Raw genomic sequence first — 11,304 nt, 5'->3', positions numbered from 1 at the left:
GCTCATGGCGCCCGTAGAACGCCATGTCGAACATCGAGCAAGCGCCCCTTGCCGCTACCCCAGTCGAAGCACCGGCAGCTACGCCCGTCGAGGCGCCGGCCGCCGCTGCTGTGCCCACCCCTGCCGAGACCACGGTGGAGTTCGTGGCCAAGCCCGGTGAAGCGGCCGTCAAGCCCGAGTTTCGCCGCGTCTTGCCGCCCAAGGCGTACGTGTGCTAGACTCGCATGCATGTAGCTACATACCAAACGGTTTCTAGCGAAGGCGAGGACGGCGAGCGCGAGCGAGGCACGTTCAAGAAGCGTCCGCGCGACGCCGCCGACGATCCGTCGACGATGTTGTGCCGTGCGGTGGCCGCAGGCGAGGGCTGCGCGTACAGCGACTCGTGCAAGTTTAGCCACGACGTCGCTGACTACATGAAGCGCCGGCCCAAGGACTTTGAGGGTCCGTGCCCGGTGTACACGGCGCTCGGCTACTGCCGGTACGGCCTCAACTGCCGCTACGGTCTCACGCACGTCGACGCGAACGGCGTGAACCTCGGGACGCCGGCCGACGAGAAGACGGTCGAGATCAACGAGCTCGACACGGCGACGCGCGACCAGTTGCGCAAGAACAAGTACCCGTTCCGCACGACGGCGGCGTCGCACCAGAAGAAGGGCGGGAAGGCCAAGCAGGAGCGCAACATCGAGTACGACGTACTCGACAACCCGGAGCCTGCCGAGCACAAGCCCGTGGACTTTAAGGGCAAGATCTACGTCGGCCCGCTCACGACGGTCGGGAACCTCCCGTTCCGCCGCGTGCTCAAGCACTGGGGCGCCGACATCACGATCGGTGAGATGGCCATGGCCACCAACTTGCTCCAAGGCCAGGTACGTTCTCTGCTACAAGGAGCTCGACTATGATGACGCTCATAGGCGTCCGAGTGGGCGCTTCTGCGCCGCCACGAGTCGGAAGACGTCTTTGGCGTGCAGATCGCCGGGGCCTACGGCGACCAAATGGCGCGCGTCTGTGAGCTCATTACGCGCAAGGTACATGGCAGACGAATATGTTCTCTGTATGAATGGCACATGATAGACAAAAGTGGACTTCATCGACATCAACATGGGCTGCCCCATCGACCTTGGTAGCCCGTGGCATAAGCGGCAAGGAAGGGGCTCACGTATGTATACCTAGTGTGCAAGGCCGGTGGTGGTGCGGCGCTCATGAACCGCCCGCCGAAGCTCTACTCGGTCATCTCTGGCGCGTTGACTGGCATGGAGCTCGGCAGCTTTGGCCTACCGACGCGCCCGAGCCTCACGGTCAAGATGCGCGCCGGCTGGTCCGAGAAGACGCCGATCGCGCACAAGCTGCTGCCAAAAGTCCAGACTTCGATTTCAAGCAACGAGTTTATGAACCAAAGCGTCGTCCTCAACTACGCGCTCAAGACTGACGTGCACGTGAATGCGCTCACGGTACCCATACTCGCTGCCGATAGGATTCGATTTGTTTGACGGTGCTTTGACCAAGGTCCACGGCCGGTCGCGCCTCCAGCGCTACACCAAGAACGCCGACTGGGTCTACGTGGCCGAGTGCGCCGACACGCGCGGCGACGACAAGGCGATGCAGATGGTCGGCGGCGGTGACGTGCTCTCGTACGAAGAGTTCCACGAGCACCTTGCGTCGGGCCAGATCGACACGTGCATGCTCGCCCGGTACTGTTGCTGCTGCGAAAGACGACGGCTGGATGTATGCATCGACTAGTGGAGCACTCATCAAGCCGTGGCTGCCGACCGAGATCAAGGAGCGCCGTCACTATGACATCTCGTCGTCCGAGCGCCTTGACATTCTCAAGGACTTTGTCAAGTGCGGCCTCGAGCACTGGGGCTCGGACGCCAAGGGCATCAACCGCACGCGCCGCTACTTGCTCGAGTGGATGTCGTTCCTCTGTCGCTACGTGCCCGTTGGCATCCTCGAGCAGTTGCCCCAGCGCATCAACGACCGTCCGATGCCTTATGTACACGTGCTGCTTGCATGCCTCGTTCTCATACCCTTGTGGCTAGTATGGCCGCAACGACCTCGAGACGCTCATGGCGAGCGACCAAGCCGCCGACTGGGTCAAGATCTCGGAGATGCTGCTTGGCCCTGTCCCCGAGGTAGTGCGCTTCTTATAGCATGTTCGTCCTTTGCTCAGCCTCTGTATTCAGGGGTTCCAATTCGTGCCCAAGCACAAGGCCAACGCGTACGGCTAAGCATCGCACGGCCTCGTCATTAGCCCCTCTAATAGTCGCCGATAACCATGTGTATATGACTATACCTCATCCTCTTTGGCATGGCCATCATGGCGCCCAAGCGTGGCGGAAGCCCACCCAGGCCAAAGCACCGTCCGCTGCGGGGCAGGCGGCTCGGCTGCGGTCATCCGCGCTGTCGCTCACCAACTATCAAGCCATGACCGTATTTTATTCTTTACAAAAAGCAAGACAAATGTAATAAAAAAAGTGGTATACAAATGCCAAGGTCTATTTCTGGCGTGATTGAACGGGGTGCAGTGGTTCAAAAACATCATCCTCGGGCGCAGGACGACGATGGCCAAGAAGATCGAAGAGAGCTCAAGCGGGGAGAGCGGTAGCGAAAGCGAGAGCGGGTCGGGCTCCGGCTCGGGCAGCGACTCGGGCTCGGGCAGCGGCAGTGGGTCCGGCTCCGACAGCGACAGCGACAGCGGGTCGGGCTCCGGGTCGGGTTCCGACTCGGGCTCCGGCTCGGGTAGCGACAGCGGAAGTGACAGCGAAGGCGAGAAAAAGAAGGACAAGTCGCCCGCCAAGGCCAAGAAAGAGCCTGCGAAGGCAGCTGCGAAGAAGTCGCCACAGAAGGCCAAGGCGAAGAAGGCCGCGGGAAAGGCTGACGCGGCAGTCGACGAATCCAAGATGGAAGAGATCGACCCCGAGAAGCTCAAGGGTCTCAACGAAGTCGAGAAGGAAGCGCTCATCTTGTACATGATGCGAAGACGATGCAGGGTGTATACTAACATGGCTTGCGCAGGGAGCACTACGAGTCGCAGACGCAAAAGTCCAAGGAGATCGCGCTCAAGCGCAAGCTCGAGAGTGAGAAGGAAGCCCTTGACGACGACAACGAAGCGATCTCGAACCGACGACTGCGCAACCGCGATACCGACCGTCGCAAGGAGGCTCTCTCGAACTTAAAGCAGATCAAGCAGACGGAGAAGGGCGGCAAGTCAATCCTTCGCAACCGCTTCAAGGACGACGACGAAGACGACGACGGGTTCCGCTCGGACGGGTCGGACGCTGGCCGCGAGATTGCGGAGAAGCGACGCCGTCGTAAGGAGCTGCAGCAGACGGGCAGCCACAAGGACGAGTCGCGGTCCTCGGACAAGAAGGCGTCCAAGAAGGCGTCGACGGACGAGGTCAAGCTCCAGGAGATTGACGTCTCGGGCCCCATCGACCTCAAATATGCCAACTCGGTACGACCTCGTGCGACGCTCGTGTAGTGACGATGCTGCGTGTAGTGCCTCCACAAGCGCCGCCAGTTTTTCGAGAAGCACTACTTTGAGCCATACTTTGAGAAGATCATCAAGGGCGTCTACTGCAAGGTGGCGCTTGCGGGCGAGGACGACGAGCGCGTGTACCGTTTCTGCCAAGTGCAGCACACGTGCAAGATGGACAAGGAGTACATGTTCATGGGCGAGGCGACCAAGACGGGCGTCATGCTCGCGTACGGCAAGGACACGCGCGCGTGGCGCCTCGACCTCATCTCGAACCACTCGGTGACCGAGCGCGAGTTCCTCCTCTGGAAGTACACGGTGCAAAAGGTGAACCTCCCGATCATGACGCAGATGCAAGCCAAGAAGTTCTACGCGGTCAACAAGGCAATCGCGACGATGCACAAGTACAATGACGAGCAGGTGACGACGATGGTGACGCGCAAGAAGGCGGCGGGTCAGACCAAGGTCGCCCTCGGCGTCGAGCGTGTCCGCCTCGAACGCGACGTCAAGGCCGCCAAGAACAGCAACGACTTTGAGAAGGCGCTGGCTCTTGAGGACCGCCTCAACAAGGTCTTGGCCGAAAACAAGAGCCGTCTCGCGGTCAAGGCCGACGAGGTCCAGCGCATCAACGAGATCAACAAGCGGAACCGCGAGATCAACCAGCGCCGTGACTTGGACGCTGCGGTCACCAATCAGCAGCAGATGGACAACATGACGGCGGCGCAAAAGCTGCAGTATGTCCGCGCGACGGCGTCCCGACGCATGTTCATGTCGCGCGACAAGATGGAGAAGAACCTTGCCGACGGCAAGCTCCTTCGCATGCCCGATGGTCGCATCATGACCGTCAACAAGCTCCAGGAGGTCGAGGCGCTCCCGGATGACATGATCCCGGAAACGAAGGCCAAGAAGCAAGACGGCGGCCACGCCGAGCTTGTCGAGAAGATCAAGGAGCGTCAGGCGCGCGCGCTCGAAGACGAGTCCAAGCCCGACGAGGCGATGGCGAACGACATTGAGTTTGTCGATGGCCAGCCCGTTGACGTCACAGATGTGGCCAACCTCACGATTCGCTACAAGGACGACGACGGGACGTGGACGACGATGCGGCCGGCCGCTGAGATTCTCAAGGAGAAGGAGGCCAAGATCCGCCCTGTGATTCCGGAAGCCGAGAAGGTCCAGCGCAAGGGCCTCACGATGAAAGAGTATTTTGAACGCGTCAAGCGCCGTGCAGCCGAAGACGGCCAAGGCGACAACAAGCACCCGCGGCACAGTTAGACGCCTTGACTCTGCCACATATTCTGCATTGCACCATAGCGTCTATCATCTAATGCGCTTGGTCTGTATTGTTGCCTGTCGATACACCCGTCGTGGAATCGAAAGCACGTCGACGTGATCGACTTTCTCGGGTACACGTATCATCAAGACGTGGCGCCAGCCTCATTGTCAAAAGTACCAAGTTGGTGCAAATTCTTCCCAGCCCTGCCCTCTTCCGTAGTATTCACTGCCGCATGGACGTTTGATTCCATTTCGATTTGCCTTCAGATGACAACTGACAAACCGAACCCTATCCATCAATAGTCACATCAAAAGTCCGCAAAATGAAGGACGGACATACCGGTATGCAGGGAAGAGTCGAGGGCAACGCAAAAAATCACTTGGGACGCATGAACTCGTGAGATTGGCGCAAAAAATAGTCCAACGTTAGAATTCTAGAACAGATTTCGAGCGTGCAAGATGGCTCGGAGGTCCATTTACCCTGTGCCTGCCGCCTGGGTGCGGATCTTTCGCCCAGTGAGTGGTTTGCGATGCTTGCGCCTTTGCATCTCTCAACTGTCTCTCATGCTACGCGTGGAACCCCACGATGCGTCACTGTCGACTTTGGTGGGGGTAGTAGCGCGCCTCAAATCTCGTTTTTGCCAGGGTCGTCACATGGCGGGCCGCTGCAGAGTGTTCGTCCATGCTAAAGCCAAAATAGACAGTTTTGTTGTCCTGGATCACCGCAGCCGAGCGAAACAAGATCGCAACGAGTGGTTGGCACGGGCAGCAACGCGAAACCGAAACCTCGACTTTCGCGGCGTAAGACAGCTTGTACACACGCGTAGGAATGATAACGACTGAGAATACTGGTCGCTCCCTGGCACATATGTTGTATTATGTTCGTCATTGCTCCACGAGGGCTATTGACGATGTCGCTGGCCTGCAATTGAAACCCAACCCTCACAGTCAAACTGCCGATAGAGTTGCGGGCAGGGTGGAGAGACGACCTAGAATTATGTTATTTGGGTCGAGAGCATGCTAAGCTTTTGCCTTTGAGCATAAACGACCATGGTCTTTTCGCACTAAATGGCTACACGTCAGAACTACTACCTAGTAGACTGCTAAGACGCTAAGTCTAAGTATTGCATAGACGTATTGCATGCTTCCCGCAAGCCACTTCAGTTGCGTGTGGCTAGACTTCAACTTGCCTCTGATTGGCGAATTGGCATTTGCATCCAAGATATGCTCAAGCTGCGCCGGTGCTTCACGACGGACGCCGCAACGAGCGCGCTCCACACGCTCTTCGCCTCGGTGGCGGCTCAAGAGGTACGTAGTTTGCCAATGATTATGGCGGCGCCAACAAAAGCGAGCAGATGTCGGCGGACGACGCGATGGTGCAGTGGCGACACGTCGAGTACGATGTGCTCGAGGCCTTTGCCAAGCTCGACGGGCAGCGTTCGGCGCGAACGGGATTTCCTGAAGTCGTTTACGCCGAGGGCAAAACGTCTTCCCAAGTCGCTTCGATCCTCCGAGCGATGCAAAAGTCCACGGACGTGGTCATGGCCACGCGCGTGAGTGCTTCGATGGCCGCCGACGTCCTTTCTGAGCCCGGCCTCGAGGTACCGCCGTCTCTCTTCCATTCATGCTCATGTCTTGTCTTGAAGAGCCTCGAATACAACGCGGTCGCTCGCATTTTGGCCAAGCCCATCGAGGCGACCCGCCCGCCTCTCAACAAGGTCGTCGCTAAGATCGTAGGCGGACAGATGCGACCTCTTCCAAGTTAGATCGTATGCGTCTTGTGCGCCGGAACATCTGACTTGCCCGTCGCCGAGGAGGCAGCCGTGACGCTAGGTACATCATCCTCATCACGTCTGCCCACCAACGATATGCATGCACAGAGCTCGCGGGGCTCGACGTGCGGCGCATCTATGACGTGGGCGTAGCCGGCTTGCACCGCCTCTTGCGCCACCGCCGCGCGGTCGAGGACGGCGACGTCATCATCGTCGTGGCCGGCATGGATGGCGCCCTTCCGGGTGTCGTCGTACGTCATCTGGTCCAATCCAACATGGCCGGAAGAGTAAGTTTTCTTGTCGTAGGGAGGGCTGACGACCAAGCCGATCATCGCCGTGCCCACCAGCGTCGGGTGCACCTGCAACATGTATCCTTCTTGAATTCTCAAGGAATATGATTAGGTATGGCGCGGCATTTGCGGGTCTGGCGCCGCTACTAACCATGCTCAACGCGTGCTCGCCGGGCGTCGGCGTGGTCAACATCGACAACGGTTTTGGCGCTGCCGTCCTCGCCCGTACGTGCGACATGCTAGTGTATTTCATACCCTTTGGGAACACCTCTAGATCGCATCGTCGCGGCGCACCCCAAGACAACGTCAACGACATGAATGACTACCATTGATGGTGTTTACAAAGCAAAAACGTCTCGTATATACAAATACAAGGACAGGTCGGCTCAGTGCGAGAAGATGTCGGGCATACGCGACCCCGCAAACGTGTTGAGGTAGGCGTACGCATGGCGCGGGGGCGCGGGGGGCTGTTGACGGTGGTCGACGAGCGGCGCCGCGCCCGGTCGTCCGATCGGACAGAACGAGTCAAAGCAGGTAGGAAAATGCGACGCGAGGTCGTCGGGCTTGAACGGACCGAGGCCGCACAAGATGCAGTGGTTCGTGCTCGGAAGGGCCGCAGCCGTCGGCGAGTGGACAACGGGGCAGCTAATGTCGCCGATCTGGATCGTCGAAGGCGGGGCTTGGAGGGACTTGGTCATTTTGAAAACTGAGCTCCACTGGCGTGGTCAAGATCCTCGAACGTGGCTTCTCATTGGCTGGATTTTAGTCGACGGCGATGTGTGATTGGCTGGATTTACAAGCCGGGTGCACTGAGGCGACAGAACGAACACGGCTGTGATAAAAGCGCTACCGCCGATTGGCGCTGCCATCGCCGTGGCGGCGGAACAAGACGTACCGTGCTTGCGCCAGCTCATCGTCCGCCGCATGTCTCGGACCGTGGCGGCTCGTATCTGAATGCCAACCGGTATGGTCGCCTTCGTCGTCAACACAAAGCGACCCTGCTGTCCTCTCGCGATCGCACTGTACGAGTTTCTGGCCTGACGCGCTTCTCAGTCGCTTCTCATTCAAATATCTTGACAGAAAGAACCGACATCGGAACGGGATCTCCAAGACCTTTGCTTCCGAAGCAGGCCCAGAATCTAGGGCAAGCGTGCGTAGTTGAAGCAAGCATTTCGTTGCGAGCTGCTCCATCGCAAAGCCTATCTTAATTTCGGAAAATACTATTTGAGGACAGTAACAAACCGCTGCTGTACTATGAATCTTGGTGGTTCGATTCCATAAACGCAAGATTCATTCGCAGTACGTGGCGCCACGGCAGCGAATCTCGCGTGAAACTGCAGTCGCTTCAGCCGCCGCCGATGCGACGCACTCGCCAGGATGCTCCGTCGCCTCCACACGCACGGCCAGCGCCACGCGCTGCGGCGCTTGGAGCACGCAATGCACAGCGACCGTTGGCTGCTGGTCCACCCCCAGCACACGCTCGAGCCCGCGCCTCGTGATGCACTTCGAACGAAAATGCTCCTTGCGGTGCTCGGTCTTGGCGCGCTGCATACGACGCTGAGTCTCGATAACGACGTGCCGCCTCTGTGGACCACCGACGCCGGACCAGGTCTCGTTTTACTATCGCCCACCAAGCCGTCGATCTTGATCGTCAACGACAACCTCCCGACCAACGTCAACGGCGTTGTGACGTTCCTTGCCAATATGGAGCGCCACGCGTCTGCGTACAGCGTCTCGTACTTGAACCCGTCGCAGTTCCCGCACATCGACTGCCCGGGGTACCCGGACATCAAGCTCTCGCTGCCCTTCCGCCTGGTATCCAAGCTCCGGAGCCATCGACCTGACTTTATTCACATTGCCACCGAAGGCCCGCTGGGTCTCGCGACACGACTCTACTGCGACTTGAACCGGATTCCGTACAACAGTGCGTACCACACGCGCATTCCCGAGTACATGGAGGTCGTCTTTGGCGTCCCGGAAGCGATTGGGTACGCGTACCTTCGCTGGTTCCACCGCAACTCGGCCGCTGTGCTCACCACGACTGATACCATGGTGCATGAGCTGCGTCGGCGCGGCTTTAAAAGCCTGATCCAGCCCATGAAGTTTGGTGTCGACCGACGCCTCTTTCGCCCGACCATACGCCGAGCACGCGAGACGACAACCGCCCACGGACCGATCCTGCTGAGCGTTGGCCGCGTCAGTAAAGAGAAGGGCCTCGACGCCTTCTGCGACCTCGACTACCCCGGCGCAACCAAGATTGTCGTTGGCGACGGTCCGTACCGCAGTGAACTCGAGGCGCGGTACCCCGAGATCCAATTTGTGGGTCTGCAGACTGGCGAAGCGCTCGCCGAGTACTATGCCAACGCCGACGTCCTCGTCTTTACGAGTCGCACCGACACGTTTGGCCTCGTCATGATCGAGAGCTTGGCGTGCGGTACACCGGTCGCTGCGTTCCCGGTGCCGGGACCGTTGGACGCGATCGAGTGTGGCGTCACGGGCCATTTGAGCGAGGACCTTCGCGCCAGCATCGACGTTTGCTTGGGTTTGGACCGAGCGGCGGTGGCGACGGCCAGCGAAGTGTGGTCGTGGGAGCACTGCTGGGCGACGTTTGAGAAGCACTTGGTGCGATCGAACCTTTCGGAGTAGAAAGCGTTGAGCAGTTGTTGATTGATGTGTATTCAGTATGTAAACCAGTCCACTACGTTTTGCATGTGTTCCCGTGGGTCCCTCCACGTTTCGTAATTTTCGTGTTGGCTGCAAGATCACAATCGGCATCGAAAGACGTGCAGGTGGATACGGGTATACTGAGCAACCCGCTAGGGGCAGAAGTGCACCACTCGACGCGCTTAACGACGTCAAAACGGACGGGTGTGCCAACCACAAGGCTGGTGGTCACCGCCTGCAAAACTCCCGTCTCTGGCCTTAGCGCAAGTGGCTTTTGTTCGGAGTTGGCAGCTACAGTTAGCTCTGCTAATATGCTCCGCAAGCCGATGCGAGATTGCACCGATCGGTCGCACGCATTCCCCGCCAGTTACGTGGTCACTATAGACCGAAAGGATTCCCTTCCATTCTTGGCTTGCCCCGCTGGACTCACCTGTCGTCCGCTCCTCGCTCCGCTGACCACAGAGTGCAAAGTGTGCTGGGTCATGCATTCTCTATCGCTTACCGATCTCGTCTCTTCGATCCATGAGCTCTTACGCTAAGCGACGAGAATAGGCGCCCGCAGAGAGTGCAAGTACATGCATGGGACGACAAGCAGGTCAACAACGATTGCGGTTTGCACCACGAGACACTGGCTTGCATCGGAAGTCGAAGCGTAAGTGGGCCTTTCTGGCCCGAGCAGTCCTCGCATCAGCGCGATCAACGACCCACGTGTGCCCTTTGCCAAGCTATGTCGTCGAGGACCTCCGTCGTCAAAATGGCGAGGAGAAAGCGCCGAAATGAAAAAATGGGGTCGGTCACCATCGGTCTATCGCTCTTGGTTCGCAAATCGAAAGTTTATTGCATACTAAGATGATCGGCTGACGCAGCTCCACCCCAATAGCATGGCTTGGGTCCCCGATGGCGCCACTTTGGAGAGATGTGCAAGACGCGCGCACCATCGGTACGTGCACCGGTGACGCGGTGATCCAAGTGAACGCACTCCATTCTCATGAGCAACGACCTCTACCAATGCGAAGCACCTTTTTTGCAAACGCGCTGTCGTGACGCAGGACTGTGTAGTGCCACTCTGGGCGAAGATGGCGCCAACAAATCATTACGGAGGACGTGATGGTGCAGCGCTGAAACGAACGCCTTTCCCCGTTGGCGTGCACTACGTAGCAGTTGGCACTTGGCATTTGAGAACGTACATGGCGCCGCAACGCCTTGAGACCGCGTCCTGGTCACTGCAGCCAAGCTTCACCCCGCAGAAGAGGCCCGTGCTCTTGCTCGTCAACGACAGTCTTCCGACGGCAGTGAACGGCATCATGACAGTCATGCGCAGCCTCGAAGCCGCCGCGATTGGCGCTGGCTACGACGTCGTGCACCTCGACCCCACGCAGTTCCCACACCGAAGCTGTCCGCTCTACCCTGAGTTCAAACTCTCTTGGCCAGCGACGATTGGCGCCAAGATACGCGCCGCCAAACCCAGCTACATCCACATCGTGACCGAGGGGCCGCTCGGAGTCGCGGCCGCCCTCTATTGCATGTGGAACAACTTGGCCTTCAATAGTGCGTACCATACGCGTCTTCCCGAGTACACGGCTGCGCTTTCGGGTCTTCCGGAGTCCCTCTGCAACTACGTCGTTCAGGCGTACGTCCGCTGGTGCCACCGCGCGTCCCACTGCGTGCTTACGACAACGCCAGCGATGGCACACGCCCTCGCCTCCTACGGCCTGCAAGTGCCGATTGCCACCATGCCATTTGGTGTCGACCGACGCCTCTTTCGCCCGACCATACGCCGAGCACGCGAGACGACAACCGCCCACGGACCGATCCTGCTGAGCGTTGGCCGCGT

General features: G+C 58.9%; 6 protein-coding genes across 6 annotated transcripts in view; 5 read left to right on the top strand and 1 right to left on the bottom strand.

Annotated features, from left to right (window-relative positions):
• The first annotated feature begins 16 nt into the window (after nucleotides 1–16).
• On the top strand, nucleotides 17–2,301 carry SDRG_10695 (hypothetical protein). The gene is made up of 9 exons (XM_008616698.1): nucleotides 17–205; nucleotides 257–866; nucleotides 912–1,025; nucleotides 1,072–1,120; nucleotides 1,171–1,448; nucleotides 1,504–1,688; nucleotides 1,738–1,990; nucleotides 2,037–2,129; nucleotides 2,181–2,301. Exons 1-9 carry the CDS (start codon nucleotides 24–26, stop codon nucleotides 2,223–2,225), a joined length of 1,809 nt encoding a protein of 602 aa, XP_008614920.1. The 5' UTR covers nucleotides 17–23; the 3' UTR covers nucleotides 2,226–2,301.
• Nucleotides 2,302–2,508: 207 nt separating this feature from the next.
• SDRG_10694 (hypothetical protein) lies at nucleotides 2,509–4,874 on the top strand. The gene is made up of 3 exons (XM_008616697.1): nucleotides 2,509–2,962; nucleotides 3,013–3,451; nucleotides 3,497–4,874. The coding sequence occupies exons 1-3, from the start codon at nucleotides 2,559–2,561 to the stop codon at nucleotides 4,742–4,744; spliced, it is 2,091 nt and encodes a 696-aa protein (XP_008614919.1). The 5' UTR covers nucleotides 2,509–2,558; the 3' UTR covers nucleotides 4,745–4,874.
• Nucleotides 4,875–5,968: 1,094 nt separating this feature from the next.
• SDRG_10693 (hypothetical protein) lies at nucleotides 5,969–7,124 on the top strand (the record flags this gene model as incomplete). The annotated part of the gene is made up of 8 exons (XM_008616696.1): nucleotides 5,969–6,052; nucleotides 6,100–6,345; nucleotides 6,391–6,462; nucleotides 6,511–6,577; nucleotides 6,625–6,767; nucleotides 6,823–6,869; nucleotides 6,919–7,031; nucleotides 7,081–7,124. 8 exons carry the CDS (start codon nucleotides 5,969–5,971, stop codon nucleotides 7,122–7,124), a joined length of 816 nt encoding a protein of 271 aa, XP_008614918.1.
• Nucleotides 7,113–7,639, bottom strand: SDRG_10692 (hypothetical protein). Its single transcript, XM_008616695.1, has one exon. The coding sequence runs from the start codon at nucleotides 7,502–7,504 to the stop codon at nucleotides 7,193–7,195; it is 312 nt and encodes a 103-aa protein (XP_008614917.1). The 5' UTR covers nucleotides 7,505–7,639; the 3' UTR covers nucleotides 7,113–7,192.
• Nucleotides 7,640–8,089: 450 nt separating this feature from the next.
• SDRG_10691 (hypothetical protein) lies at nucleotides 8,090–9,561 on the top strand. The gene has a single exon (XM_008616694.1). The coding sequence runs from the start codon at nucleotides 8,184–8,186 to the stop codon at nucleotides 9,450–9,452; it is 1,269 nt and encodes a 422-aa protein (XP_008614916.1). The 5' UTR covers nucleotides 8,090–8,183; the 3' UTR covers nucleotides 9,453–9,561.
• A 1,096-nt stretch (nucleotides 9,562–10,657) lies between these two features.
• Nucleotides 10,658–11,304, top strand: part of SDRG_10690 (hypothetical protein) — a gene marked incomplete at both ends in the record, with an annotated part of 1,856 nt that continues 1,209 nt past the window's right edge. Inside the window, one exon of the mRNA XM_008616693.1 lies at nucleotides 10,658–11,293. Within this exon, the coding sequence (XP_008614915.1) occupies nucleotides 10,658–11,293 (636 nt within the window). The remainder of the gene's footprint in view (nucleotides 11,294–11,304) is intronic.

This window comes from Saprolegnia diclina, assembly GCF_000281045.1.
Source record: "Saprolegnia diclina VS20 unplaced genomic scaffold supercont1.37, whole genome shotgun sequence".
Taxonomy (NCBI): domain Eukaryota; phylum Oomycota; class Saprolegniomycetes; order Saprolegniales; family Saprolegniaceae; genus Saprolegnia; species Saprolegnia diclina.
The sequence above is the reverse complement of the archived record's forward strand: the minus strand, read 5'-3'. Positions and strand labels throughout refer to the sequence as shown.

Coding starts and splice junctions, on each gene's coding strand:
- SDRG_10692 (XM_008616695.1), bottom strand. CDS start 7,504: ATGACCAAGTCCCTCCAAGCCCCGCCTTCGACGATCCAGATCGGCGAC.
- SDRG_10691 (XM_008616694.1), top strand. CDS start 8,184: ATGCTCCGTCGCCTCCACACGCACGGCCAGCGCCACGCGCTGCGGCGC.
- SDRG_10695 (XM_008616698.1), top strand. CDS start 24: ATGTCGAACATCGAGCAAGCGCCCCTTGCCGCTACCCCAGTCGAAGCA. Junction 1,121..1,170: donor GGGCTGCCCCATCGACCTTG/GTAGCCCGTGGC, acceptor ATGTATACCTAG/TGTGCAAGGCCGGTGGTGGT. Junction 1,991..2,036: donor ACGACCGTCCGATGCCTTAT/GTACACGTGCTG, acceptor CCTTGTGGCTAG/TATGGCCGCAACGACCTCGA.
- SDRG_10694 (XM_008616697.1), top strand. CDS start 2,559: ATGGCCAAGAAGATCGAAGAGAGCTCAAGCGGGGAGAGCGGTAGCGAA. Junction 2,963..3,012: donor GAGAAGGAAGCGCTCATCTT/GTACATGATGCG, acceptor TGGCTTGCGCAG/GGAGCACTACGAGTCGCAGA. Junction 3,452..3,496: donor ACCTCAAATATGCCAACTCG/GTACGACCTCGT, acceptor TGCTGCGTGTAG/TGCCTCCACAAGCGCCGCCA.